The 27,426-nt window shown below is 35.5% G+C and overlaps 1 protein-coding gene across 2 annotated transcripts in view; it reads left to right on the top strand.

Moving 5' to 3' along the window:
- Nucleotides 1–103: 103 nt before the first annotated feature.
- Rabl3 (RAB, member of RAS oncogene family like 3) overlaps nucleotides 104–27,426 on the top strand; it is a 41,826-nt gene continuing 14,503 nt past the window's right edge. Inside the window, exons 1-4 of one of the 2 annotated variants that reach the window (XM_076867886.2) lie at nucleotides 104–164; nucleotides 4,614–4,705; nucleotides 20,667–20,796; nucleotides 22,712–22,826. In XM_076867886.2, the coding sequence (XP_076724001.1) occupies nucleotides 119–164; nucleotides 4,614–4,705; nucleotides 20,667–20,796; nucleotides 22,712–22,826 (383 nt within the window). In that variant the 5' untranslated portion in view covers nucleotides 104–118. The remainder of the gene's footprint in view (nucleotides 165–4,613; nucleotides 4,706–20,666; nucleotides 20,797–22,711; nucleotides 22,827–27,426) is intronic. The other variant, XM_076867887.2, reaches the window with a different exon arrangement.

Consider the following 27,426-nt stretch of genomic DNA (forward strand, 5'->3'; position numbering starts at 1 on the left):
AATCAAGAGAGTCACACTGCGACCGACCAATGAAATTGAAGGCCCTGCCCTCCCTGACCCGCTGTGATTGGCCTAGAATCCCGGAACAGGCCTTGACCCCAGCGAAAGCAGTGGCAAGATGGCGTCCCTGGATCGGGTGAAGGTACTGGTGTTGGGAGACTCAGGTGAGCGGCTAAACCCTCCTCTGTGGCTCCCGACACTTTTCAGTTACCCAATACCTCTCACCCTTCACTGCTGTCTCCAGCTTCCTGGCTTTTCGGTCTGTAGCTGAGTTCCCTTTCGGAGCCTAAAGACTACACTTCCCAGACGACTTTGCTCCATTTGACGAATCGCCGTCGTCGCGTGGTGGGGGGCTGGTAGTGGAGTTCGCGCCTTGGTCTGCGGTTGCGGTTTTCCACGTCCGGCTTCCGATCGACCGCTGCTTAAGAGAATTGCTTTATTTAAAATAATAATATTTTTTTTGTCAATTGACTTATTTTAAAAAGTGCTGACGCTGTTATTTTATTGGGAGCCGTGTAAGGGTACAGAAGTTAGTAGGACAGTGCCTTCAGGATATTTTGTTAAGTCTGACGTGCACCAAGAATGACACTGGCGAGCGCTTTGGTATATTAATTCATTTAATTCCAAGATTAGTCCTTTGACCCCATTATAGAGGAGAGAAAAGCGAGTAGCAGAGTTGTAAATGACAACTGGTTTGAGCCCACGAGCTTAAACATATCTTACGCAATGAAATAGTGAGAGGTAATCCTATTTCACTCTTAATCCAAAAATGGATTTCCATATTCTCGTTTAATCTTAACTGAAGAACCTATTATGTTCTCAATTGTAGGAAATAGAGAAATTAAGATGAAGGCCACACTCAAAAGTGACTAGGACTTAATCCTGAGCCCAACTTAATCCTAGTGTTAAAATACTTCTTTTGACTCCCTGGACATTTGAAAACTACCTTTGAAATCTACACCATCGCCCCAACTGGACCCCGCAGCCTTACTGTCTTTCCCACATAATCTACGACTCTCCTAAAAACTTGAATAAATGCTGCTATAGGTGTGCTTTTCTGGATTTGATCTTTGTGTGCTGTAAGCAATGACATTGTGTTACATGCTTGGAGACAAAGAGGACATACCCCAAAGAGCTTGAAAGCTAGCCTTACAGAGAGTATATCAAATTATGGTGGGAGAGGAACATAGTCACATTGCATGGGAACATTTGCAATTCAACATATCTTACAAAAAGTATTATTTAATATTCCTCAAATATTATTTAATATTCCTGCATTATGAAAATCTATAAATATAATCCCAATGTATGTCAATTTCATTTCTTTTATTGTGGAGCTTAAAATGACATTAAGTCAATAAAATCACTTGGTATAACTGATGAAAAAAGTAATGGTGGCCTAAAGGGACTTGGCAATACTCATCATCAAATACAATTTAAGGCTAGAATCCAGAGTTAACACAGATCTTAATGGTGTATAAAGTAGATGTTCTTTCTACTAAGTAATTCCATTTTCTATTGTATCTAGCAGTCCCTTCGTGGTTACATGCTATTGGAGTTAGTTTATTTATTGTGTTTTTCAGAAGGTATATTGTATTAGATGCTGGGATTATAACTGTAGAATCAGTGCATTGCAATAACAGGTAGAATTGGCTACTGCATTAAATGTGGAAAAGTAGTCAGGCAGTTAGTAAGTTTTCCCTCCACCCACCCCATTTTTCATTAGTTTTAAAAGAGACATCAGGGCCTACATAATGCCCACCTGGAAGGTGATTGATCCTGTCACACATTCACTATTAGGTTTTATGTGCAAAGTCGGTTATTGTCTTTTTATCAGTTTCCTCTTAACAGTGATTTTCTAATTAACAGGTCAGAATACACACTTTGCAATTCATGTTCAAACTTCAAAGTTAATTTTGAATAAAAGGTTTATTTCCTTTGTGAACTTTTGAGAATTTTTCAAATACATAAAGGAATTACTTGAGATTCGGAGACTTCTTTTGTATTCTACAGACAGAAATATTAAGAATCATGAAAGACTTAATAACATAAACATACTGTTTTCTCTTTGTTCTTTCAGAGATTAGGGATGAGCTTAATACATTACCAACAACTGTATTTGGAGCTGACATTTATTTGATTATATTGGGCCTTTTTTCCCCAAAGCAAATCAAGTTTTTTCTTTTGATCTAATTTACTTCAACGGCAGAAATATAGAATCAGAACCTCCTAAAATTCTCAAAAGAAATAAATAATTGGCCTCTATGCCTAGCACTTCAGCCTTTCTTAACTATTAGTTTCATCCATTGTCACTAATACTTACCACCTAAAGCTGTTTGTTCATGGAGAGATATACAATATTACTGCATAGAGATATTACCCTGACACAGTTAAGCTAAACTAGGGCTTAAGCCTTGCATGAAGCTGATAACTAAATGCCTTGATATGTGCTTCCAACATAAACATGTAAACACAATGTTAACAATATGCCCTAAAGATTAATGATAACATGCAATTCAGTAATGAACATATGCAATGAAATGAAGTTTGAGTACTCAGAAATCTTAAATGCTGATATGTTTTTAAAAAAGAAAACCTTGGGAAATTTTTCAATTATATTAGATTATTAATATCTTCAGTGCATAAAGAGGTCATATAAATTAATACTAAAACCCGGTAGATAAATGGGCAGGGGAAAGATGAACAGAGATGATCATAATGTATATCTTTCCCAGAAAGTAAAGCAGACTAAAGCAAGTCTCAGGTTTTTTTTCTCTTATCAAAATAGCAAAGTTAAAGAAAAACAGCTACATGTTCTTATGTGTGACTGGTGACAGTGTAATCAGATGAAAGTAATTTGCCAACATGGTATTAAGAACTTTTAATTTTTTTCCCTTGTACATGTTGATGTTCTTGGAAGACATACCAAGGAAATAATTTTAAACAAATGTTTAAATAGAAATAAAAAGTGTAGTGAAATTTTTTAAACACACTAAATCTATAATAATGATAGAATAGTTAAATAAATCATTATATCTACTGTATAAAGTACTATGGAAATATTAAAATGTTTATGAAGATTCTATAACAACTTGCAAATTGTCCCCTACCATGATATGGGGATTAAACCCAGAGGTGCTCTATCCACTGAGTTATACCGCCATCCCTTTTTATTTTTTATTTATTAATATACAGGGTCTTGCTAAGATGCTATGGCTGGACTCCCAGTTTGATGCTTAAAGAGCACTTATGTATCACAGACATAATACAACCATACCCATTCACATAGAAACTTTTAGTCAATAAATACTGATTAATGCCCTGTTCTGAGTACTGTCGATTTAAAAAAAAAAAAAAAAAAAAAAAAAAAGGAGTAAAACCCAGCCCCAACACTCAAGGAACTTAAACAGTGAATAAAACCTAGAAATAAGAGTAAAACTGTTTAAAGTGCCCTATAGGAAAATATACAGGGTAGAGTGGAAGTGCATTGGATGGTGTGCTTAGTTCTACCTGTGTGGAGTCATAAAATACTTTTTAGAATGTTCCTGAGTCTTGAAAGAGTAATTGACCAGGTCAGTGGGGGAGGAGAGAGGATGGATAGGCTGTTTGTGGTAGAGCAAGCTATGTAAGCAAAGGCTTATGATGTATTGTTTTAAAGTATACCATGCATATCATCACAATATAAGGAATAAATAAATATAAGTGATGGATTTATACATAATAATTCACATAGAGATGATCTAAATCATTGAAGTAGCTAGTGATTCATAAAGATTCCCCAACTATACCTGTCATAATGGAATCCCAAAATGCTTTTAAATGAATGAGTGACTCCAAAGAGGTATAGGGGAGTGTTCATTCCCTTTCTTCATACAGATCTCCAAGTGCCACCCTTGGCATTAATAATTAGATTGCCTTAAGACCAGAAGGAGATCTAAAAGGAGATAAAATCCTGCCTCAAAGTAAAAGACCATGATGTAGAAGAAATTAGAGTTGCTCTTTTGATTCAAAGGGTAAATTTATGCTGCTTTTAAAAAATCACTAACTGGGAGAATTGGAGTGCCTGAAAATGGATTTGTTAGATGGTAAGTCCTGCTTACTAACAGCATTCAGTAACAGGGTAACAGGGTGCCATGAAAGGGACCCTACCTCATCATGGGTGTACAGGGTAGATGGATTACCTCTAAAATCTGTTAACATTCTGCAATCCTAAAATAGGCTGAGTAGATAGTCAAATATTTACCAGGAAAGGGGTTAGTTATTATGAAATTGCCCTACTCCAGTGGTTCAAAGTGAAGCTCCCAGACTAGTAGCATCAGTATCACCTGAGAACATGTTAGAAATTTAAAAATCCTGGATGCTATTATAGACATGCTAAATTGGAAAGCCTGGGACCGGGATTCAGCTCTCTGATTTTGATGCTAAATTGAAAAGGATCACTGCCCTTAACTATCTTCACTTTCATTCTTATTTCAAGCTTATATCGTTGATATGATCTGAACCTACCTTTAAACATACTGCGCTTTAAATACCATTATTACTGCATATTCTTATTCTTACTTTGAACATAGAGATTTCAGTATGTCTTTCATATTACTATAGTTCTTTTCCAGGTGTTGGAAAATCTTCACTAGTCCATCTTCTCTGCCAAAATCAAGTGTTGGGAAATCCATCATGGACTGTGGGCTGCTCAGTGGATGTCAGAGTATGTGTCTCTTATGTTTTATATTTTTAGTAGTCATACTAAAGATAATGCCTTCAAATTACATGATTAGATTATACTACAGTAAACATTAAGTAATAATAAAAGCTGGCATTTGTTAGGCAGCTGGTATGTGCCATGTATTATGCTAAATGCTTTACATGTCTTAGTTTCTATTTAATCTTTTTTTTTTAAGCTGTGCTATATACAGGTGCAAAATATAAGGCATAGGGACTAACATATGTTGCTATTAATTAGAAATCTTCTGTCCACCTAATTACTATTCTTAAGTTAATTCCTAGTTACTTATGAAAGATGTGGGTTTTGGGCTGGGATTGTGGCTCAGTGGTAGAGCGCTTATCTAGCATGTGTGTGGCACTGGGTTTGATCCTCAGCAACACATAAAAATTAAAGCAAAAGATATTGTGTCCATCTACAACTAAAAAATATGTTTTTTATTTTTTTTTAATCTTTGATGTTGTGCAGTTATACTAACCTATGTTTAGGTGCAGATGAGTTTTTGTTCATCACTGTATTCAGAAATTGTTGTACTTCTCATATCTTCATTTTTCAAAATTTTAAACCATTATCTGTTTGTCTCTCCTCATTCACTCTCTTCCTTTTGAATTTTTATGTATTCCAGATGATGTACTCATATTTTTCTTTCAATTAACTAAGAATTTCTTCAGCTATATTTAATCTATTTTTAATCATATCTACTCACTTTTTCAAATAAATATAATTTTAAATTTCTAGGTGTTCCTTTGGTTCTTTATCAAATGCCCAAAATTTTCAAGCTGTACTATTTTTTTTCAATATGGTTTACACTTTAAAAAAAATTTTATTTTATTTATTTATTTTTATGTGGTACTGAGGATCGAACCCAGTGCTCACATGTGTGAGGCAAGTGCTCTGCCACTGAGCTACAATCCCAGCCCTGTACTTTATAAGAAAAAAAAAAAATATATATATATATATATATGTGTGTGTGTGTGTGTGTGTGTGTATATATATATGTTAGTTGTCAATGGACTTTATTTATGTGCAGTGCTAAGAATCGAACCCAGTGCTTCACACATGCTAAGGCAAGTTGCTCTACCACTGAGTCACAGCCCTGTGGTTTGCACTTTTTATTGTAATAATTTTCAACATACTTGCTTTATAGTTTATTTTGGATTATACTATTTGGGGAGCTATAGGAGAAGATTCCTACTTGCTGTGTATACTGCTCTACTTTGTAGAAATATACCTCCTTGTATTGTTTGTAATTCTTGGAAAATATTCACATTTTCAGCAGAATTTTTTTTTCTTCATCCTGCTGAAGTCCTACCATGTTTCTAAATTCTTAGATGTTGTAAAATTATCCTTGTATAGTGCCTTTTCATATCTTTTGTTCCTACGGCCCACTGGAATGTTCATGGTTCTTATAATTTCTCAGCTCAGTTTTCATGTCATGTAAATAATGTAGATTTCCCCCAACATCCATTTGTAGGTCAGGCCTATGATTTTCATTTCTGTTAGACCTTTTGCCTGTTCTCTACCAACCGCATCTGAAGTCATTGACAAAAAGTTTTTTTCTGTTTCCCTGAATCTATACACAATTTTTCCAACTGTCTCTTTTACTGACTAGTGGCTCATCAAGAGTCCAGATTTCAAGAAAGAAACCACACTTTAGGGTTTATCACTTACCTGTACACATGCTTGCCTTAAAAGCTGGAAAATGGGTCTGCTATTCCAGGACAGGCACTAAAATCCAGTCACTAGTCCCTGAAGCTACATCTGCATTTGTTTCAGTTCTGGTTTCTTACTCATATTTATATAAGTGCTGTCTTCATTTCTAGCCTCTGGAGATATCCCTTTCTTTCTCTCGACTTTCTTTTGTGGTAGTTTATCTTTCTTTGTCTTTATCTTTCTGAAAATATTTTTATAGCATTTCTATGAGTTTGAAGTGGAAAGAAACCTATCTGTGTTATTTCAGCCTACCATGTTTCTAAATTCTTATGGAAGTTTTAGATCATGAATTCAATGACAATTTTATTTAGGTTTAGGAGACCATACAGCATGTGCTGAACAAAATTTTTCTTTAGACTTTTCTAGGTCCCTTTCTACAAAAGATGTGGCATATTGAAAAGAAACTTAGATATAAACAACCACTCCCTGGGTCAATTGCATTTGCTTCTTCAAGAGAGACTTTGGACTAATCAATTTACTTCCTGAGGCTTATTTACATCATCTACAAAATAGAAGTAAATAACAGTATCTGCTGTATCTAATATATAGGTTTATAAAGAGAATCAGAGAAGCTTAATAGATACACACTTATACTCTAGTGCTTTACAATTTGAAGTTGAAATTGAACTTTTGTCAAATTTTGTCCCTTCCTTTACCCTTTACCCTACCCCCACCTGGAACCCAGTCTGCACATATTCCACCTTTGCCTTGCCCCCTATCTTTGTTGTATTGAGTCAGCTAAAACTCAGTACCAGGTGAAATCAAAGTGTCAGTAATATGCATCTTTCTTTCATTTCCAATCTTGGGAAATTTTAAATTGTACCATGAAGTAAAGTGTTTGCTGTAAAATTTTTTTGTAGGTACAAGTTTAAAGAAATTCCTTTTAGTCCCATTTTGATAGAAGTTTGTATCATTAGTGGGTATTGAATTTTATCAGTTGAATTGTTATGATAATCATGATTTTCCTGGTTAATTTTTTTGTCTTGGTAAATCATGTTAGTTGGTTTTTAAATGTTAAATCAAACTTGCAATTCTGGAATAAATCCAACTTGGTCTTGATAAGCCTGTATCACTAGATCCAGTTTCCTATTTTTTTTTCAGTTTTTTGTATTTAAATTCATGAGAAAGGTTGGCCTGTTATTGTCCTTTCTATAATCTCCTGTAGAATTTTGTTGTTGTTTTTTTTTTTTTGTAGATGGACACTATATTTTTATTCTGTTTATTTTATTTTTATGTGGTGCTGAGGATCGAACCCAGTGCTTCACATAGCCTAGGCAAGCACTCTACCACTGAGCCACAACCCCAGCCCTCCTTGTAGAATTTTGATATCAGGATTATATTAGCCTTATTAAAAAGTTGGCAAGGGCTGGAGTTGTGGCTCAGCAATAGAGCATTTGACTAGCATACATGAGGCACTGGGTTTGATCCCCAGCATCACACATGTACAAAAATAGTTGACGAATATTGTCTCTGAAAGAGTTTATAAAAGATTGGTATTATTTTTTCCTTAGATATTTGAATTCACAGGTATAACCACTTGAACCTAAGTTTTTCTATGTGGGGAATTTTTCAATAACATTTAGAAAAATGTATTTTTTCTTGTGTCAGTTGTGGTGATTTATGATTTTGAGAGAATTTGTCTTGCTTGTTGAGTACAGTGTTCTAAGTATGTCAATTAGCTCAAGATTGTTAATTATTTGTTTAAGTGTTCTATATATCTACTGATTTTTTTCCCTGCCTGCCTGTTTCATCAATTACTAAGGAATGAGTATTATAACTCCTACTATAAGTCCCCCTTTCTTTTCATAAAAATGAAGAGAGGGGGAGTATAGCTGATTGTCCAAAAACTCTAAAGAGCAGGTTTCTTTCTTTTTTCTTTTTTTTAAGTTATTTTTAGGTATACATGACAATAGAGTGTATTTTGACATACATATGTGGAATATAACTTCCCATTCTTGTAGTTGTAAATGATGTGGAGTTAACTGGTCATGTATTCATAATGAACAAAGGAAAGTTATGTCAGATTCATTCCTTCTTTCATTCCCTTTTGTCTAATCCAATGAACTTTTATCCTTCCCTCTCCACCCCCTTATTGTGTGTTACCATCCATATATCATAGAGAATATTCACCCTTTGGTTTTGGGGAATTAGTTTATTTCACTTAGCATGACAGTTTCCATATCCATCCATTTACTGGAAAATGCCATAATTTCATTCTTCTTTATGGCTAAATAATATTCCATTGTGTATATATACCACATTTTCTTTATCCATTTATTTGTTGAAGGGCACCTAGGTTGGTTCCATAGCTTAGTTATTGTGAATTGAGCTGCTATTAACATCGATGTGGCTGCGTTACTATAGTGTGCTGATTTTAAGTCCTTTGGGTGTAGACTGGGTCAATCTCCACACTGTTCTCCAGACTGGTTGCACCAATTTTTAGTCCCACCAGCAATGTATGAGTGTACTTTTTTCTCCACATTCTCACCACATTTATTGTTACTTGTGTTCTTGATAATTGCCATTCTGACTGGAGTGAAATAAAATCTCAGTGTGGTTTTAATTTGCATTTCTCCAATTGCTAGAGATGTTGAACAGTTTTTCATATATTTGTTGACTGATCATATTTCTTCTGTGAATTGCCTGAGCAGTTCCTGTGCCCATTTATTGATTGGGTTATTTATTTATTTTTTGTTTGGTGTTTAGTTTTTTGAGTTCTTTGTATACCCTAGAGATTAATGTTCTATCTGAGGTTCAGGTGGCAAAGATTTTCTCCCATTCTGTAGGCTCTCTTTTCACAAGAACAGATTTCTTACTTAAGGTGGAAGAATAATGTATAGAAGTAACATTGGAGAGTAAGCAAGGCATTTCCTGTTTCTCAACTTGAAGGTAGAGTGCTGAAGAGTGAGAGGCTCAAAGAGAAATGCATTAGGGGTAAAATAGGCACTAGAAATAAAATGAGGTTGAAGGTAAGATGAATTTTTTTTTAATAATGGAGTAAGGTTCCAGGAGAAAAATGGAAATATTTGGCGGTAAGAAATCATTGAGGGTTAAATGATGTGTGGAGAAAGCAGAGAGCAGTTTAGGGACAAAAATGTGAGAGACCAATTGAGGACCCAACCCGAAGAGTAACTGAGGGTAACAGATATGTAAAATTTCCTAAGTATAACTAGTAGCAAAATTTTCAAAAGAAACTATATCAGTATCCCCTTATGTTAGAATGGAGACTTGATTGTATTTGCAATTAATACTTTTATGCAAATCCCGGAGAGCAGGCCAACATGAAATTAGTTCTCAAGACTGAACAAATTTTAGAAGCAACAATAGCAATTCCCTTTGGAAACCCCCTGCTTTTGAAGAAAGTAATTAGGTTTCCCTAGCAATTAGCTTACAGTAGACTGCAGATTTTTGAACTCTTCATATAGTTCTAGGAATTCTTGGAAGGGTATAAAATTAAACAAGAGGATACAGGAGTAAAAAGTACAAATAGTCAAAGAAAAAATGTTATATAATAGTGTGACTGATTTTATTGGCATGAGTGTGGTACTAATTGATTCTTTTAAAGCCAGTCTGGTCTGAATTACATTTGTGTAGATGAATGGGTCATGAGAGACTGAAAATGACCTTGCGTTCATTGTTATCTTAAGCTAGTTTATCTCTGTCTTTCTTCTTTGAAAAGAATACATTTTTGACAACATAAATAAAAACCATTTTATGATGGTGAGATATAGGTAAAAAGGCACACTCATTCATTGTTGGTGGGACTGCAAATTGGTGCAACCACTCTGGAAAGCAATATGGAGATTCCTTAGAACACTTGGAATGGAACCACCATCTGACCCAGCTATCCCACTCCTCCGTCTATACCCAAAGGACTTAAAATCAGCATACTATAGTAATGCAGCCACATTGATGTTCATAGCAGCTGAATTCACAATAGCTAAACTGTAGAAGCAACCTAAATGCCCTTCAGTAGATGAATATATAAAGAAAATGTGGTATGTATACACAATGGAATATTACTCAGCATTAAAAGAGAATAAAATTATGGCATTTGCAAGTAAATGGACAGAGTTGGAGAATATCAAGCTAAATGAAGTAAGCCAATTTCAAAAAACCAAAGGCCAAATGTTCTATCTAATAGGTAGATGCTGATCTGTAATTGGGGGGACATGGGAAAATGGAGGAACTTTGATGGGACAAAGGATGGTGAGGGGGAATGGAGGTAGAAAACATGGTGGAATGAGATGGACATCATTACCCTAGGTACATGTATGACTGGACATGTGGTACAACACTACATCACGTACAACCACAGAAATGTAAAGTTGTGCTGAAATTGTGTACAATGAATCAAAATGCATTCTGCTGTCATATATACCTAATTAAAATATTTTTTAAAAAGCATTTTAAAACTAATCTTAAAATAAATTGTCATAGACATGTAAAACACTTTTACTGTTATTATAGTAAAATAAATAGTTCTTCTCTCTAGGGAAAAAAACTGCTTAAAGCTTATAAAGACTTTACCTAAATATCTAGGATACTGTCTCTTGCAGCAACTTTTATATTACAATTATAGTTCCTATATTATTGAGACTTGTGAAAGGGAATCTCCAGAACTAATGTAGATACATGAATACCCCCTCTTCAAAACTCTTAGAAACAGTTGCTCAATTTAGCTCTTTAAGATCTGGTAATAGCCAACTAAAAATAGAGATGATAAAGGTGGTAATATAATTGTTTAATTTTAGGTACTGGTTGAAGCTAATGAGTTTATATGTAGGTACTCAGTAATTAACATTTTGGATTCAGTATTTTGCATAGAGGTGTTTTTATAAGTGAATTGAAGATAAAAGAAGGAAAAGTTGGGGGCTGGGGTTGTAGTTCAGTGGTATAGTGCTTGCTTAGCATGCATGAGGCACTGGGTTTGATCTCAGCACTACATAGTAAGCAAATAAATGTATTGTATCCATCTACAACTTAAAATTTTTTTTTTAAAACTTTTAAATGAAGGAAAGGTTTTGTTTTGTGGTATTTTTCATTCATTTCTCTTTTGTTGTTTTGTTACCTCAAGCCTAACGGAGTTATATAAATGCATGACTATTCCTAATTATAAAAATAAAGACTTTTAAAGTTTAATTTTTTCACAGATAAGAAAATTAATTTGCCATTTCGGTTCATTTTAATGGGATTTTAACTCTCTAATCACACATTGCATACAATCAATATGTATTGATGTCCTCTTTGGACAACAATGTCCAAACAATGTACAAGCACTGGGGGAAAATAAGAAAAGGCATAGTCTATTCTCACTAAGAATATGAAGTAGATCTAACAGAGGGAACAAGATAGATAGATAGATTGATTGATAGATACACACACACACACACACACACATATATATATATATATATACATACACATACATATGTATACGCACATGTATATTACATTTAAGATCATATATATGATCATTTTAAAGATCAAAGTAAGGTTAACTATCATTATTAACATTATTTTAAAGTTATATATGATATATTATCTGTAAAGTAGGGTACTATTAGTGTCCCATTTGACACATGAATAAGTTGAGGCACAGAGATGTTAACCTGACTTTTCCAAGGTCACATTGCTAGTAAATTATGGGGTTGAGATTCAAACCCAAGCAATCTGCTTCAAGATTTTGCATTTTTTATTATTACTTTGTACTTGATATTAAGAAATAGGTATTCTGATGGTATTTGATATAGTGACCATTGCCCCATGTGGTAATTTAAGTTTAAATTAACTAAAGTTAAATGTTTAGTTCCTCAGTTGAATTAAGGCACATTTCAACTGCTCAGAAATAATGTTGCTAGTGGTTACTATATTGGACATTTGCTTCATTGCAGAAAGTTCTATGGGACAGCACTGATGTAGAATATAAACATTAAGTAGTTCCAAAAGGGTGGTGTGCATGTGAAGAATATAAAATTCTACTAGGTATTAATGATTAAATGGGTGGCCTTGGTAACTGTTCCTCAGGAAGGGAGTAACACCATAGGTAAAAGAGAAGAAAATGATAAGTTCAGTGCTGGACTTGGTGGAGGGGAGGTATTTCTGAGTTTTTCAACAGAAATTGGCCAAAAAATATTTGAAAATAAAAGTTTTTAAAACTCAAGAAAGAACTCTGGAATTAGAATCATCTTCACAGAAATAATTTTGAACCATAAGAACCAACGAGGCCTTTGTTTTTTTGTGTTTTGTGTGGTATTTTTGTGAGACAAAGTCACACTGTGTTGCCTATACTTGAGTTCACAAGCTCTTGGGCTCAAGCAAGCCTCCTGCCTCAGACTTCTCTGTAGCTGGGACTACACTCACGTGACATCACATGTGGCTACAAACGTGGTTTTCAAAAAGAAAATTTAGACAAGAAAGAACGTTGGAGTATATATCTACAGAGATGAGGTGAAAGGGGTCAGGGAATGATTGATCAGGAGTAGGAGGTAATGAACTACCACAAGAACAAAAAGAAATTAAAATCTCATGAAGAATAGATTGATTTTTAGTATGAAATGCTGTAGAGATATAGGATCAAGAGAGAAAAACAAATACTGGATTTGGTGATGATGAAGTTAATGTTGTTACTTGAAAGAACAATTGTATATTTGTGACAGAACAATTGTGTATTTGTGATATATTTCACTGGCAACCTAGGCCAAAGGCCTGGCACTGGGGGTCTCAATAAATCAGGTCCAACCACTTACCCCAAAACCAAATGAAAAAATAACAATACAAAGTGGGAAAGACATTAGTTAGTATGGCTGTATTGGGGAAGGCAAGTGAGATCAAGCATCTCAGCCCTGTATTCCTGGGTACTGACATGAGCTTCAGCTTTAACTAGAGGGAGAATAGAACAAGGGGCAAGAGATATGCATACTGAAGTAGTGTTGGTCAAACTGTGATCTGGTTGATCATTATCTCATTTCTGATCACACAAGACTTACAGGTGTCAAGGATAGGGAGCAATCTTCATTTGTTTCACAGGGCATTTATCAGACCTGTGATCCTGGAAGGGGGCACTTTGGTTCCCATGAGATAATTGTTTTTGCTTGGATTGGGGTGAAGGGCAGTTTAATCTGCCTGAAAGGTTCCACCGTTGGAAGACTTCCAGGCACCACTCCAGGGAACAGGAATTTGCAAAAGCTGGAACAGGAATTTGCAAAAGCTGGCAGTTGACAATCTTAACTTAGTAACTCTTATACCTTAGTTACTCTTGTCTTTGTCCTTGAAAGGAGCAGATTAACATTTTGGGATGAACATTTCTTCAATGATTAACATGACTGTATGCAGAATTGAGCAGGAATCTGACCCATAATTTAAGGTAATAAAAGAGACAGATACAAAATTAAGGCAAAGATGCCAAGCTTTTATTCTGCTTTTAGTTACCTATCAGGCATCCCTGGCCTCAAGTGAGGAGGTGAAACAGAGAACTCCTCCTCATGCTGATAATAAACACTTCCTTGTGCTGAGGACAGACACCAAGGAAATTAAGACTAATATATTCCCTGGCTAACACAGCCTAGCTAAAATGATGTATAACACCTAGCTTTTGCTTCTATAAATTGTAACTGGTGCCAGCACAGTGGCCCACACCTGTAATCCTAGGGGCTCAGGCAGCTGAGGCAGTAGGATCACAAGTTCAAAGCCAGTCTCAGCAAAAGCAAGGCGCTAAGCAACTCAGTGAGACCTTGTCTCTAAATAAAATACAAAATAGGACTGGGGATGTGGCTCAGTAGTTGAATGCCCCTGAGTTCAAGCCCCCGTACCAAAAAAAAAAAAAGTAACTGCTTCGGTGGGACCAGCAGCTTAATCAAACCACATAAAATTCATTTCCCCCTTTTTTATCATTTGCCTATTTTTTATTCTTTTTTTGATTTAAAAAAATAAATGATAGCAGAATGCATTACAATTCTCATTACACGTATCAGCACAATTTTTCATATCTCTGGTTGTATATAAAGAATGTTGATACCAATTCGTGTCTTCATACATGTACTTTGGATAATGATGTCTATCACATTCCACCTTCCTTGCTAATCCCCTGCTCCCTCCCTTTCCCTCCCACCCTTCTGCCCTATCTAGAATTCATTTATTCCTCCCATGCTCCCCCTCCCTACCCCACTATGAGTCAGCCTCCTTATATCAGAGAAAACATTTGGCATTTGTTTTGGGGGGGATCGGCTAACTTCACTTAGCATTATCTTCTCCAATGCCATCCATTTACCTGCAAATGCCATGATTTTATTTTCTTTTATTGCTGAGTAAAATTCCATTCTGTATATATGCCACATTTTTTTTATCCATTCATCTATTGAAGGGCATTTAGGTTGACTCAACAGTTTAGCTATTGTGAATTGTGCTGCTATAAACATTGATGTGGCTGTGTCCCTGTAGTATGCTATTTTTAAGTCTTTTGGGTATAGACTGAGGAGAGGGATAGCTGGGTCAAATGGTGGTTCCATTCCCAGATTTCCAAGGAATCTCCATCCTGCTTTTCATATTGGCTGCACTAATTTGCAGTCCCACCCGCAATGTATGAGTGTGCCTTTTCCCCACATCTTTGCCAACACTTATTTTTTATGTGGGCTAGTGGCCAAACCCAGACAGCTGAGATCCAGAAAGTCTCCCTAGTTGGGCTGCCTGTATACCAGAGTTAGTGCTTTTTAGCAAAAGCAATCTCTCTAAGTCTGGGCAAAAGAAGAAATACAGACAGAGGTTTAAATCAGTCTTTCACAAAGTTTAAAAGTTAAAGAAATTGGGCTAGGGATGTGGCTCAAGTGGTAGTGCACTCACCTGGCATGCACGGAGCGCTGGGTTCGATCCTCAGCACCACATAAAAATAAAATAAAGATATTGTGTCCACCAAAAACTAAAAAATAAATATTAAAAAAAATTCTCTCTCTCTTTTTAAAAAAAAAGTTAAAGAAATTAATGGGTACAGAATAAAAGGGAAGGGTTTTGTTTTGTTTTAAACATAGAGGACACAAACTTGATAAAGGCAAAGAGAAATTACTAGAAAGGAAGAGGCAGTTAACAGTAACCTCTATATTATTCATTTATTTGTTCATTCACTGTATGCGTTGCATACCTATTAGCTACCAGACCTGGTTGAGGCACTGGAAGCATAGCAGTAAATTAGGCAAATATTTCCTATTTCCCTAGTTGCACGCTCTCTCTCTCTCTCTCTCTCTCTCTCTCTCTCTCTCTCTTCTCTGGGTACTGGGGATTGAACTCAGGGGCACTCGACTACATCCCCAGCCCTATTTTGAATTTTATTTGGAGACAGGGTCTCACCGAATTGCTTAGCGCCTTACTTTTGCTGAGGCTGGCTTTGAACTTGAAATCCTTCTGCCTCAGCTGGGATTACAGGTGTGTGCCACCACACCCAATTTGTTTTTGCCTTTTAAAAGTTACAATGAGGCAGGCCTAGTGGTGCATGCTTGTAATCCCAGTAACTCAGGAGGCTGAGGCAGAAGAATCAAAAGTTTGAGACTTATTAAGGCCCTGAGCAACTTAGTAAGACCCTTTCTCAAAATAAAAAATAAAAAGGGCTGGGAATATAGCCTAGTGATAGAGTGCCTCTGGTTTAAATCCCCAGTACCAAAAAAGAAAAAGAAAAATACATATGAAAAATACTCTTCAAATGAGACAAACCGTTTATACATTGTCTTTATTTTATTTCCAACAGAATAAATGTATGATGTGAGGAGGAAAAAAAAAGTGTGTCACATTAGATTGGGTAGAGAGAAATGATGGGAGGGGAGGGGAGGGGAAGGGGGGATAGGAAGGGCAGCAGAATAAAATAGACATTATTATTGCTGTATGTATATAGGTGACTGTATGACCAATGTGATTCTGCAACCTGTACAATCAAAAAAATGAGAAATTATACCCCATTTGATTCAAATGTATGAATTGTCAAGATCATTGTAATATCATGTGTAGCTAGTAAAAAAAAAAAAAAAAAACTCTAGAGATGAGTAAATAGAAAGGTCCAAAGTGGCAGCAGCATTGAGGAGTGTGTTGCCTTTTCCCATTTGATGATTGGCATATACTGTTGCTTCCCGTAGAGCTGTAAGGTCTTGTATGACTTTTAAGTATTAGATCCTTGATGACCTGATTTAAATAAAACACACTTCTTCAGTTTGGTATAAATCCTTCACCATGTTGGGCTCTTAGTATAACATGAGGATGCCACTTATTGTGTCAAGAGCAATACTTGTTATAATGTCAGCCTTTCCCTTGGAGATTATTCACCCATGTAAAAGATATAATACCAGAGGTATAAGTTATAAACTACTGATTTTAGGTTCTTGGGACTCATTCCATGTGAATTAAGTTAAATTTAGCCAGTATTAGAGCAAGTTTGAAAGAAGGAGGATACCTTCTCTTCTAATTCTAGAAAGAAACATGAAAAGATTTGATTAGGGAAGGTTTTTTTGTGATGGAGAGTATAGATGAGTGGGATCATCTGGCCCACAGAAGGTCCTAGCTAACAGACTTGATATATTGTAAGACTAAGAAGGCATGCTCCCCAGGAATTATATGATGAGGATTTTCAGGGAAGTTGTAGCCTTGTAGGGGACGCAGTGTTAGGCACTTGAAATAATTTAGAGGAAAAAAAATGTGTATTGCCATGGTTTCTAAACTTTTGTATAAAAGTTGTGTAAGGAGCTTTAAAAAAATATGTAGAATGCTGATGAGCTCCATCTTAGAAGCTTCAGAAATCCTATTTTTTTTAACAAAATTTCTGGTGGTTCTGATTTAGTTAGTTCTCAGAAATGTGCTTTAAAAGAATCAAAGTACGGTAAACTAATAAACTAAATGTAATAAAACCTTGAAGGCTGAAATACATGAAATTTATTCATTTACTGAACAAACATGTCTAAGCATCTGTTATGTGCTAGGAATTATGCTATTTTCTAGGGCTACAAAGATGAATAATACATGGTTTCTGCTCTCAAGCTTTGACTCTAAAAGAAGAGAGATCAGGAGACAAGACAGTGTGGTCAGTGAAAAGATAGAAATATATAGGATGTTATGGAAGCAAATAAAAGGAGGAGCTAACCTGTCATGATTGGTTTGTGGAGGAGGGAGGCAAAATCAGAAAAACTTTATGGAATTAGCTGAGCTCTTCTATAACTTATTCCTTATACTATCATGTATTACCTTCAATTGTTTTTCTTAGAAATCTTTCTAAAATGTGTTATATATTTCTGTTTCCTTAAACAGAACTCAACATAATGTATCCTTTCTATTGATTATTTGGCAGTATCAACGTTATCACATTACCATATAGCAAAATAATATACCTTTTATTTCAGAATACAAGATTAATTTTTATTATCCAAAATGGTCCCCAACTACATTTTTGCTATTCTCATTCTTCCTATCCAATATTGTTTTTGGCATCAGTCTGATTCTGGTTTTCTTAGTGTCAATGTGGCTGTCTTTAGAGTACTACATTTACTTAAGCTTTTCCTTGGCCAAAATAATTCAGACCAAAAAACTGTGAATAAAGTAAAAGTATAAAGTATTCTATTGAATATGTGAGTTTTAGTCTATTTTAACTCCTAAGTTGTCTTTTTTTATTATTCAAAGCTAGTGGATACTTTAGAAATCATATAATACAACTCCTTCATTATATATACAAAGAAACTGAAGCAAAATATACCACAGATCCATTGCAATCAAAAAGTAGAATATAGGCCCCCTGATAATAGAAAGGTTCCATTCTATAAAATAAGCCATTCTTTTTTTAAATAAAGTTTCTTTTTTTAAACTTTGTTTTATTTATTATATTTGATGCTGAGGATTGAACCCAGGGCCTTGCACGTGCGAGGCAAGCGCTCTACCGCTGAGCCATAACCCCAGCCCTAAAATAAGACATTCTTAACTAGAGAGTTACAGCAGAACTATTTGGAGAATTATTCAAAATATGCCTTCTTGGGACTCACCCCAATGATTCTAATTCAGTAAGTCTAGCAAATATATTTTTAAATTAAAAAATTCTTGGAAGATTCTGATATGTACTCCTGAACCACCACACTTTAATTTGGCACCATATGTCAGAGTTTGTTTCTGAGTGGTTAAATAGGCATTAAAAGTCTAAATCATGAGAAAGAAACTTAGGAGTTTACTGTGAGTGAAAAAGTCATTAGAGAGTTTTGTGCAGAAAGGTAATATGATCTAAATTTGACTTTTAAAGGATTCCTCTATTGTGTGGAAAACAAATGGGGGATGGGTGAGAGACCTCTAGTGGAGTTATAGGTTAGGATACAGTACATTAGCTCAGGCAAAGAGATGTATAGAGACTTTGACCTGAGTGATAATAGAGGATGTGGTGAAAAATGAATAGATCTGGGACATATTTTTAAAGTCAAAGAAACAGGATTTACTGACAAATCAGATGCACAGTATAAAAGGAGTCAAAGATCATTCATTCTTAAGTTTGTGGCCCAAATTGGAAAGATGGAATTGCCTTTTTCTGAAACAGAAAACTGCAAGAGAAGTAAGTTTGGGCATGAGATTGGGAAATTATTTTTGGATATGTTAAATTTGAATTGTCTTTTAGACGCCCAGATTATAGTTTGGTGAAATTGGTAGTCTGAAGTTCCCAGATGAATATAAACTTGAAATTCATCAACATAAAGATGACATTTAAGATCATAAGAGTAGATGAAATTGCCAAGAAAATGAATGTTGATAGAGAAGATAAGAAGCTAAAGAATATTTCAGCAATTGTAGGTCAGATAGGGAGAACCAAATGGAGACTAAGAAGAATTAACCAGGAAGGTGAGGAGAAAACCAGGAGGGTGTAATAGCCTGGAAGCTTTAAGTAGTATCGCAAAACACAGGAATGATTAGTTGTATCAAATGGAGGAATGTAATAAAAACTGTCACTTAACCTTTGGAGTTAGCCATGGTTAACCTTGACCAGAAATAGTTCAGTAGGGTAATGGGGCAAAAGTTTTACATAGGCATGAGTTCAAAAGAAAGTGAGAAAAAGAGTTGAGAATAGACACTCTTTGGAAGGTTATTCTGTGAAAAAGAATAGAAAAGTAGCATGGTAGCTGGAGGAGGTCTTGAAGTCAAAAGGTTATTTTGGAAGATTGGAAAAATTGCTGGGTGTGATGGCACATACCTGGAATCCCAGCTACTCAAGAGACTAAGGCAGGGGGATAACAAGTTCAAGACCAGTTTGAGAAACTTAGTGAGACCCTGTCTCAAAAGACAAAGGGCTGGGGATATAGCTCAGTGGTAGAGAAACCCCTAGGTTCAATCCCCAGTATGGGGGGAGGGGGGAGGAAGATAAGGAGGGAGGGAATGAAAGAGAAAGAAAGAGAAAAGAAAAATGGTATGTTATGCTGGTGTGAATTATCCAGAAAAGAAAAAATTGGAGAGAAAGGGGAGAATTGGTATAACTACATCTTTAAGTAAGAAAGTGGGGATAGGATTTCATGCACAGAGGAGGATTTAGGATTTATTCATAGGGATATGGTCTTCTACAAGAATAGTGGAAGGGAGAGCAGATGATATAGGTGCACATGCAAAGAGGTAGATAGAGATGGGAAGAGCAAGTTGTAGAAGTACTTTTTTAAAACCTGATTCTATCATAGAAAGTGAGGATAGTAGCTCTTATTGAGTATGGGAAGAGTTATTTGAAGTTCAAAAAAGAAGGGAAAATATGAAATAGTTACCTGGGAGAAGAAAAGGGTAAATGGACCACAAGATTGATAGAAGGGCAGTTCCAAAGGCATACTTGAATTTAAAATGAATTCAGTCAGCTTGAATGTGGATTTCTCTAAGCTCTGCATTTAGGTAGCTGGGTCATAGACATGGAATAGGGGAAATAACCAGCAATGGGATATTGTCAGAATACAATGTGAGAGGAAGGCAAAGAAGTAACTGTAAGGATAGATCGTGGAATTTATGCTTAGTTAGGAAAGAATTAAAGCTGGAAGTAGAAGAGGGATCTGTGACAGATTTTAGAATCAGTTAACCATAGGGTCTTCTGGGGTCAAAGACTATTAGAATTGAAGTATTTGACAGAGTGAGCTTGAAAGATAGAAGGTGGTGATTTGAGAAGGACATGCTGAAATGAAATGCCCAGTGCTTTAAACTGCATGAGGTGCCTACTAGTTTGTTCAGTGGCTATAATAGTTATTTTAATTTATTAATTTGTTAGGTTCATGACTACAAAGAAGGAACCCCAGAAGAGAGGACCTACTATATAGAATTATGGGATGTTGGAGGCTCTGTGGGCAGTGCCAGCAGTGTGAAAAGCACAAGAGCAGTATTCTACAACTCTGTGAATGGTAAAGTGTTTTTATTTTTACCCCATTTTAATGGTCTTTGAATATATAATACCTTATATGAAATGCTAAGGCATGCCAGACTCAACTTAATTTGAGAAAGATTTAAAATCCCAATTTGGACTTAAATATTCATATTACATTTCAACTTATGTTTCTAGATTCTAACCATGTGATTCAGAATAGTAAACATCTGCTTTGTCTAAGTCCTATTTATATTTTGACATAAACAAAATATTGAGAAATAAAATTTTATTTTGGGTACTTGACATAAAACAGAACTTTCAAAACCCTGTCCCTGAGAATGCTGTTTCTCCAGTCAGTTGAGTGGAATCCTATAGTCTTAAGCCAGATACCCAGAGATGCAGATTTCTTTGATCTGCCCCTTAGAGAGAGACCTATGTAATTTTAAAGAGCTGCCTGAGGGTGTTTTTAGGGATGCAGATGTTTCATCCAGTTATAAATATTCAAGTTTTAGAAGCAGACTTTCAGATGGAGGTGTGTAATAAAGGACATAATTGCAGTTCATGGAGTCCTTGTCAAATTCTGACTACCCTACCTACCTAAGGCAAGTTACTCAGCCTCTCTGAGCCTCATTTCCTCAGATGTAGAAATATATAATAATACTTCATAGGATTGTTCCAAAAATTAAACTAGATAACATAATTTAAAAATCTGACACATAAGTGCTAAATAAACATTAACTATATTCTTTAATAGTAATTTTTGTTTGTTTGTTTTTTGTTTTTTTCTCTGTGCTCTTGATGCCTGTGAGAACCTCTGTAAGGACAGTTAGATAGGGGGCAAGTGTCAGATCTGTATTTGCTCAAGACAGCAGAAGTACAGGTTTATCTGAGCTGGTTGGAACAAATCTACTATACAAGCACCTTAGTAATACAGACAGCTGAAAAACTAGAGAAGCCAATTAATTCTGCTTCTTCTGTCCTTATTTTTCAAGTTGATGTATCCCATATTCAAAGATGGAGAAATCATTAATTTTACGTTCTCTTTTCACAGTAGAATCAGGCTAATATAGGAAAGGATTGAGAATTTTAAAACCTGTAGTTTTGACCACAAGAGACTAAGCATTAAAGCCTTTCTTCTTTTATCTTTATCTTATTAAAATAATTACCTACTTTGCCTTTCTGTCTAGGATCTTAATTGATTCAGTTTAATTATATGTCTGAACCGTATTACATTTTGTTATTTTTCCTCAATGTCTCAAAAGTTAGATATTTTATACTATTTATGTGCTTGATTATCTCTTCCTACTCTTTCCTGGTGGCATATTTCTTTTGTCTATTAACTAAATCTCTTATAGGTAGCAAGCTTACATAGCTAACCATTAATTCCAAGAACTAGAAAGTGTCAAGTTGATCAAGCCCAAATATCTTTAGGGCTGCATTTTGTCTGCTAAGGAAAAGTGTTTGTGCAAATTAAATCAATACCACTTTACTACATTCTTATTGTATTTTTAGTGAGTATAAGTAATATGTTTGTACTGATATCTGTTGCAGGACTATATACAGTGCAGAAACAATGTAACTTTGAATGAATATGGTTTCTAATTTAGTTTTGATGCTCTTGATTGATAAAGTGGTTCTGCAAGAAGGACCAGACATAGAGTAGGCACTCAGGAAGTGTTGAATGCAAAATAGGAAAAGACATGAGAAATATTTAAAGATATTTTTCCAGCCCTTCTAGAATTTTTTTCATTATATAACTGACAGTTTTATAGCTAATTATTTCTAAGTATTTATAGAGAAAATTTTTTTAATTGTTTGAGACTGTTAGTCATACTATAATATTAGATTGATTAAATCACATAATGTTTGGACTTACTAAGCTTAATTTTGTCAATTGCAATATGAAGAAGAGTTGTTTACAATACTAAGATTATTATCTCTGATTATTTTAGGTATTATTTTAGTACATGACTTAACAAATAAGAAGTCATCTCAAAACTTGTATCGTTGGTCTTTGGAAGCTCTCAATAGAGATTTAGTGCCAACTGGAGTTTTAGTGACAAATGGGTAAGCTTGGAATTACTTTACAGTTGGTTTGAAATGTTATAACAATCATTTTTGATTTGCAAATTTTCTCCTAGTCTATAGATTATCTTTTCATTCTCATTCACTCTTTGTGTGTGTGTGTGTGTGTGTGTGTGTGTGTGTGTGTGTCTCTCTCTCTCTCTCTCTCTCTCTCTCTCTCTCCTGGGGATCGAACCCAGGGCACTTTATCCCTGAGCTACACACCCCAGTCCTTTTTATTTTGAGACAGGGTACTGCTAAATTGCTGAGGGTCTCACTAAGTTGTTGAGGCAGGCCTTGAACCTGCAATCCTTCTGCCTCAGCCTTCTGAGTCTCTCTAGGATTATAGGCATGCGCCATACACAGTTCTTTTCATTTTCTTAATAGGGTCTTTCACAAAGCATTTGTTTTCATTTAGATGAAATCTAATCTCTTAGTTTTTTTCCTGGATTATGTTTTGATATCATGTGTAAAAACTCTGCCTAATCCCTGATTATGCAGGTTTTATAGTTTGGGGCTTATATTTAGATTTGTAATCTGCTTTAAGTTAGTTTTATAGAAGATACGAGGTTTTGTCTGAGGTTAATTTTTGCATTTGAATGTCCAGTTGTTCCAGCACCATTTGCTGAAAATATTATCCTATGATATCAAAATGTACCTACACAGCAAAGGAAACAAGAATGTGAAGAAAGAACCTACACAATGAAAGAAAACTGATTTTAAGCAGTTATCAGCTTTGTCTACCAATAACAAAATTTCCCATCAGTTTTTTCACTTAATGGTTTAAAAAAATACTGAAGATCAAATTGGAACTAGGATTTTATGAAAGAAAATAAGAAAAAAGGGAAAGCTAAAAAGAAATAAGAGAACATATGTGTGTGTGTGTGTGTGTGTGTGTGTGTGTGTGTGTGTATATACACACACACACACATATCTATATATGCTTTACATATACTTTAAGTGACAGAAATGTATGTGTGTCAAAGATGATATCTGCCTGGGCATGTAGCTCAATGGTGAAGTTCTTGCCTGGCAAGCACAGGCTCTGGATTCAATCATCCCCACTACTGCAAAAAAAGAAAAAAAAAAACTTGATAGAATATATACAAAATTTTTATGAGAAAGAATTGGTGAATTCCTCAGACACTCTGAAATTTTTCTAATAAGTTAAATGTCAGTTTCAAATCATGTCCAAATCAGGATTGATGCTGGTAAGAAAATTTAAAGGCCTTAAACTTGAGCTATTATTGGCTTTGATGCAGTAAATAGAAGAATAATTTTTTTTTTATTGTTGGTTGTTCAAAACATTACATAGTTCTTGATATATCATATTTCACACTTTGATTCAAGTGGGTTATGAACTCCCATTTTTACCCCGTATACAAATTGCAGAATCACATCAGTTACACTTCCATTGATTTATATATTGCCATACTAGGGTCTGTTGTATTCTGCTGCCTTTCCTATCCTTTACTATCCCCCTCCCCTCCCCTCCCCTCCCCTCTTCTCTCTGTACCCACTCTACTGCAGTTCATATCTCCCCCTTGTATTATTTTTCCCTTTCCCCTCGCTTCCTCTTGTATGTAATTTTGTATAACCCTGAGGGTCTCCTTCCATTTCCATGCAATTTCCCTTCTCCCTCCCTTTCCCTCCCACCTCTCGTCCCTCTTTAATGTTAATCTTCTTCTCATGCTCTTCATCCCTACTCTGTTCTTAGTTACTCTCCTTATATCAAAGAAGACATTTGGCATTTGTTTTTTAGGGATTGGCTGGCTTCACTTAGCATAATCTGCTCTAATGCCATCCATTTCCCTCCAAATTCTATGATTTTGTCATTTCTTAATGCAGAGTAATACTCCATTGTGTATAAATGCCACATTTTTTTATCCATTCGTCTATTGAAGGGCATCTAGGTTGGTTCCACAGTCTTGCTATTGTGAATTGTGCTGCTATGAACATCGATGTAGCAGTGTCCCTGTAGCATGCTCTATTTAGGTCTTTAGGGAATAGACCGAGAAGGGGAATAGCTGGGTCAAATGGTGGTTCCATTCCCAGCTTTCCAAGAAATCTCCATACTGCTTTCCAGATTGGCTGCACCAATTTGCAGTCCCACTAACAATGAACGAGTGTACCCTTTTCGCCACATCCTCGCCAGCACTTGTTGTTGTTTGACTTCATAATGGCTGCCAATCTTACTGGAGTGAGATGGTATCTTAGGGTGGTTTTGATTTGCATTTCTCTGACTGCTAGGGATGGTGAGCATTTTTTCATGTACTTGTTGATTGATTGTATGTCCTCCTCTGAGAAGTGTCTGTTCATGTCTTTGGCCCATTTGTTGATTGGGTTATTTGTTATCTTGTTGTCTAATTTTTTGAGTTCTTTGTATACTCTGGATATTAGGGCTCTATTTGAAGTGTGAGGAGTAAAGATTTGTTCCCAGGATGTAGGCTCCCTATTTACCTCTCTTATTGTTTCTTTTGCTGAGAAAAAACTTTTTAGTTTGAGTAAGTCCCATTTGTTGATTCTAGTTATTAACTCTTGTGCTATGGGTGTCCTATTGAGGAATTTGGAGCCCGACCCCACAGTATGTAGATCGTAGCCGACTTTTTCTTCTATCAGACGCCGTGTCTCTGATTTGATATCAAGCTCCTTGATCCATTTTGAGTTAACTTTTGTGCATGGTGAGAGAAAGGGATTCAGTTTCATTTTGTTGCATATGGATTTCCAGTTTTCCCAGCACCATTTGTTGAAGATGCTATCCTTCCTCCATTGCATGCTTTTAGCCCCTTTATCAAATATAAGATAGCTGTAGTTTTGTGGATTGGTTTCTGTGTCCTCTATTCTGTACCATTGGTCCACCCGCCTGTTTTGGTACCAGTACCATGCTGTTTTTGTTACTATTGCTCTGTAGTATAGTTTGAAGTCTGGTATCGCTATACCGCCTGATTCACCCTTCCTGCTTAGCATTGTTTTTGCTATTCTGGGTCTTTTATTTTTCCATATGAATTTCATGATTGCTTTCTCTATTTCTATAAGAAATGCCATTGGGATTTTGATTGGCATTGCATTAAACCTATAGAGAACTTTTGGTAATATCGTCATTTTGATGATGTTAGTTCTGCCTATCCATGAACAGGGTATATTTTTCCATCTTCTAAGATCTTCTTCTATTTCTCTCTTTAGGGTTCTGTAGTTTTCATTGTATAAGTCTTTCACCTCTTTTGTTAGGTTGATTCCTAAGTATTTTATTTTTGGGGGGGATATTGTGAATGGAGTGGTTGTCCTCATTTCCATTTCAGAGGATTTGTCGCTGATATACAGGAATGCCTTTGATTTATACGTGTTGATTTTATATCCTGCCACTTTGCTGAATTCATTTATTAGCTCTAATAGTTTCTTTGTAGACCCTTTTGGGTCTGCTAGGTATAGAATCATGTCATCTGCAAATAGTGATAATTTAAGTTCTTCTTTTCCTATTTTTATGCCTTTAATTTCTTTCGTCTGTCTAATTGCTCTGGCCAGTGTTTCGAGAACTATGTTGAACAGAAGTGGTGAGAGAGGGCATCCCTGTCTTGTTCCAGATTTTAGAGGGAATGCCTTCAATTTTTCTCCATTCAGAATGATGCTAGCCTGAGGCTTAGCATAGATTGCTTTTACAATGTTGAGGTAAGTTCCTGTTATCCCTAGTTTTTCTAGCGTTTTGAACATAAAGGGATGCTGTACTTTGTCGAATGCTTTTTCTGCATCTATCGAGATGATCATATGGTTCTTATTTTTAAGTCTATTGATGTGGTGAATAACATTAATTGATTTCCGTATATTGAACCAGCCTTGCATCCCAGGGATGAATCCTACTTGATCATGGTGCACAATTTTTTTGATATGTTTTTTAATCCGATTTGCCAGAATTTTATTGAGGATTTTTGCATCTAGGTTCATTAGAGATATTGGTCTGTAGTTTTCTTTCTTTGAAGTGTCTTTGTCTGGTTTAGGAATCAGGGTGATGTTGGCCTCATAGAATGAATTTGGAAGTTCTCCCTCTTTTTCTATTTCCTGAAATAGCTTGAAAAGTATTGGTATTAGTTCCTCTTTAAAGGTTTTGTAAAACTCTGCTGTATACCCTTCCGGTCCTGGGCTTTTCTTAGTTGGTAGTCTTTTGATGGTTTCTTCTATTTCCTCAATTGATATTGGTCTTTTTAGGTTGTCTATATCCTCCTGCCTTAATCTGGGCAGGTCATATGACTTAAGAAATTTATCGATGCCTTCACTATCTTCTATTTTATTGGAGTATAAGGATTCAAAATAGTTTCTGATTATCTTCTGTATTTCTGAAGTGTCTGTTGTGATATTGCCTTTTTCATCCCGTATGCTAGTAATTTGATTTCTCTCTCTTCTTCTCTTCGTTAGCATGGCTAAGGGTCTGTCGATTTTATTTATTTTTTCAAAGAACCAACTTTTAGTTTTGTCAATCTTTTCAATTGTTTCTTTTGTTTCGATTTCATTAATTTCAGCTCTGATTTTAATAATTTCTTGCCTTCTACTTCTTTTGCTGTTGTTTTGCTCTTCTTTTTCTAGGATTTTGAGATGGAGTATGAGATCATTT

The sequence above is a fragment of the Callospermophilus lateralis genome, chromosome 10 (genome assembly GCF_048772815.1).
Source record: "Callospermophilus lateralis isolate mCalLat2 chromosome 10, mCalLat2.hap1, whole genome shotgun sequence".
NCBI lineage: Eukaryota > Metazoa > Chordata > Mammalia > Rodentia > Sciuridae > Callospermophilus > Callospermophilus lateralis.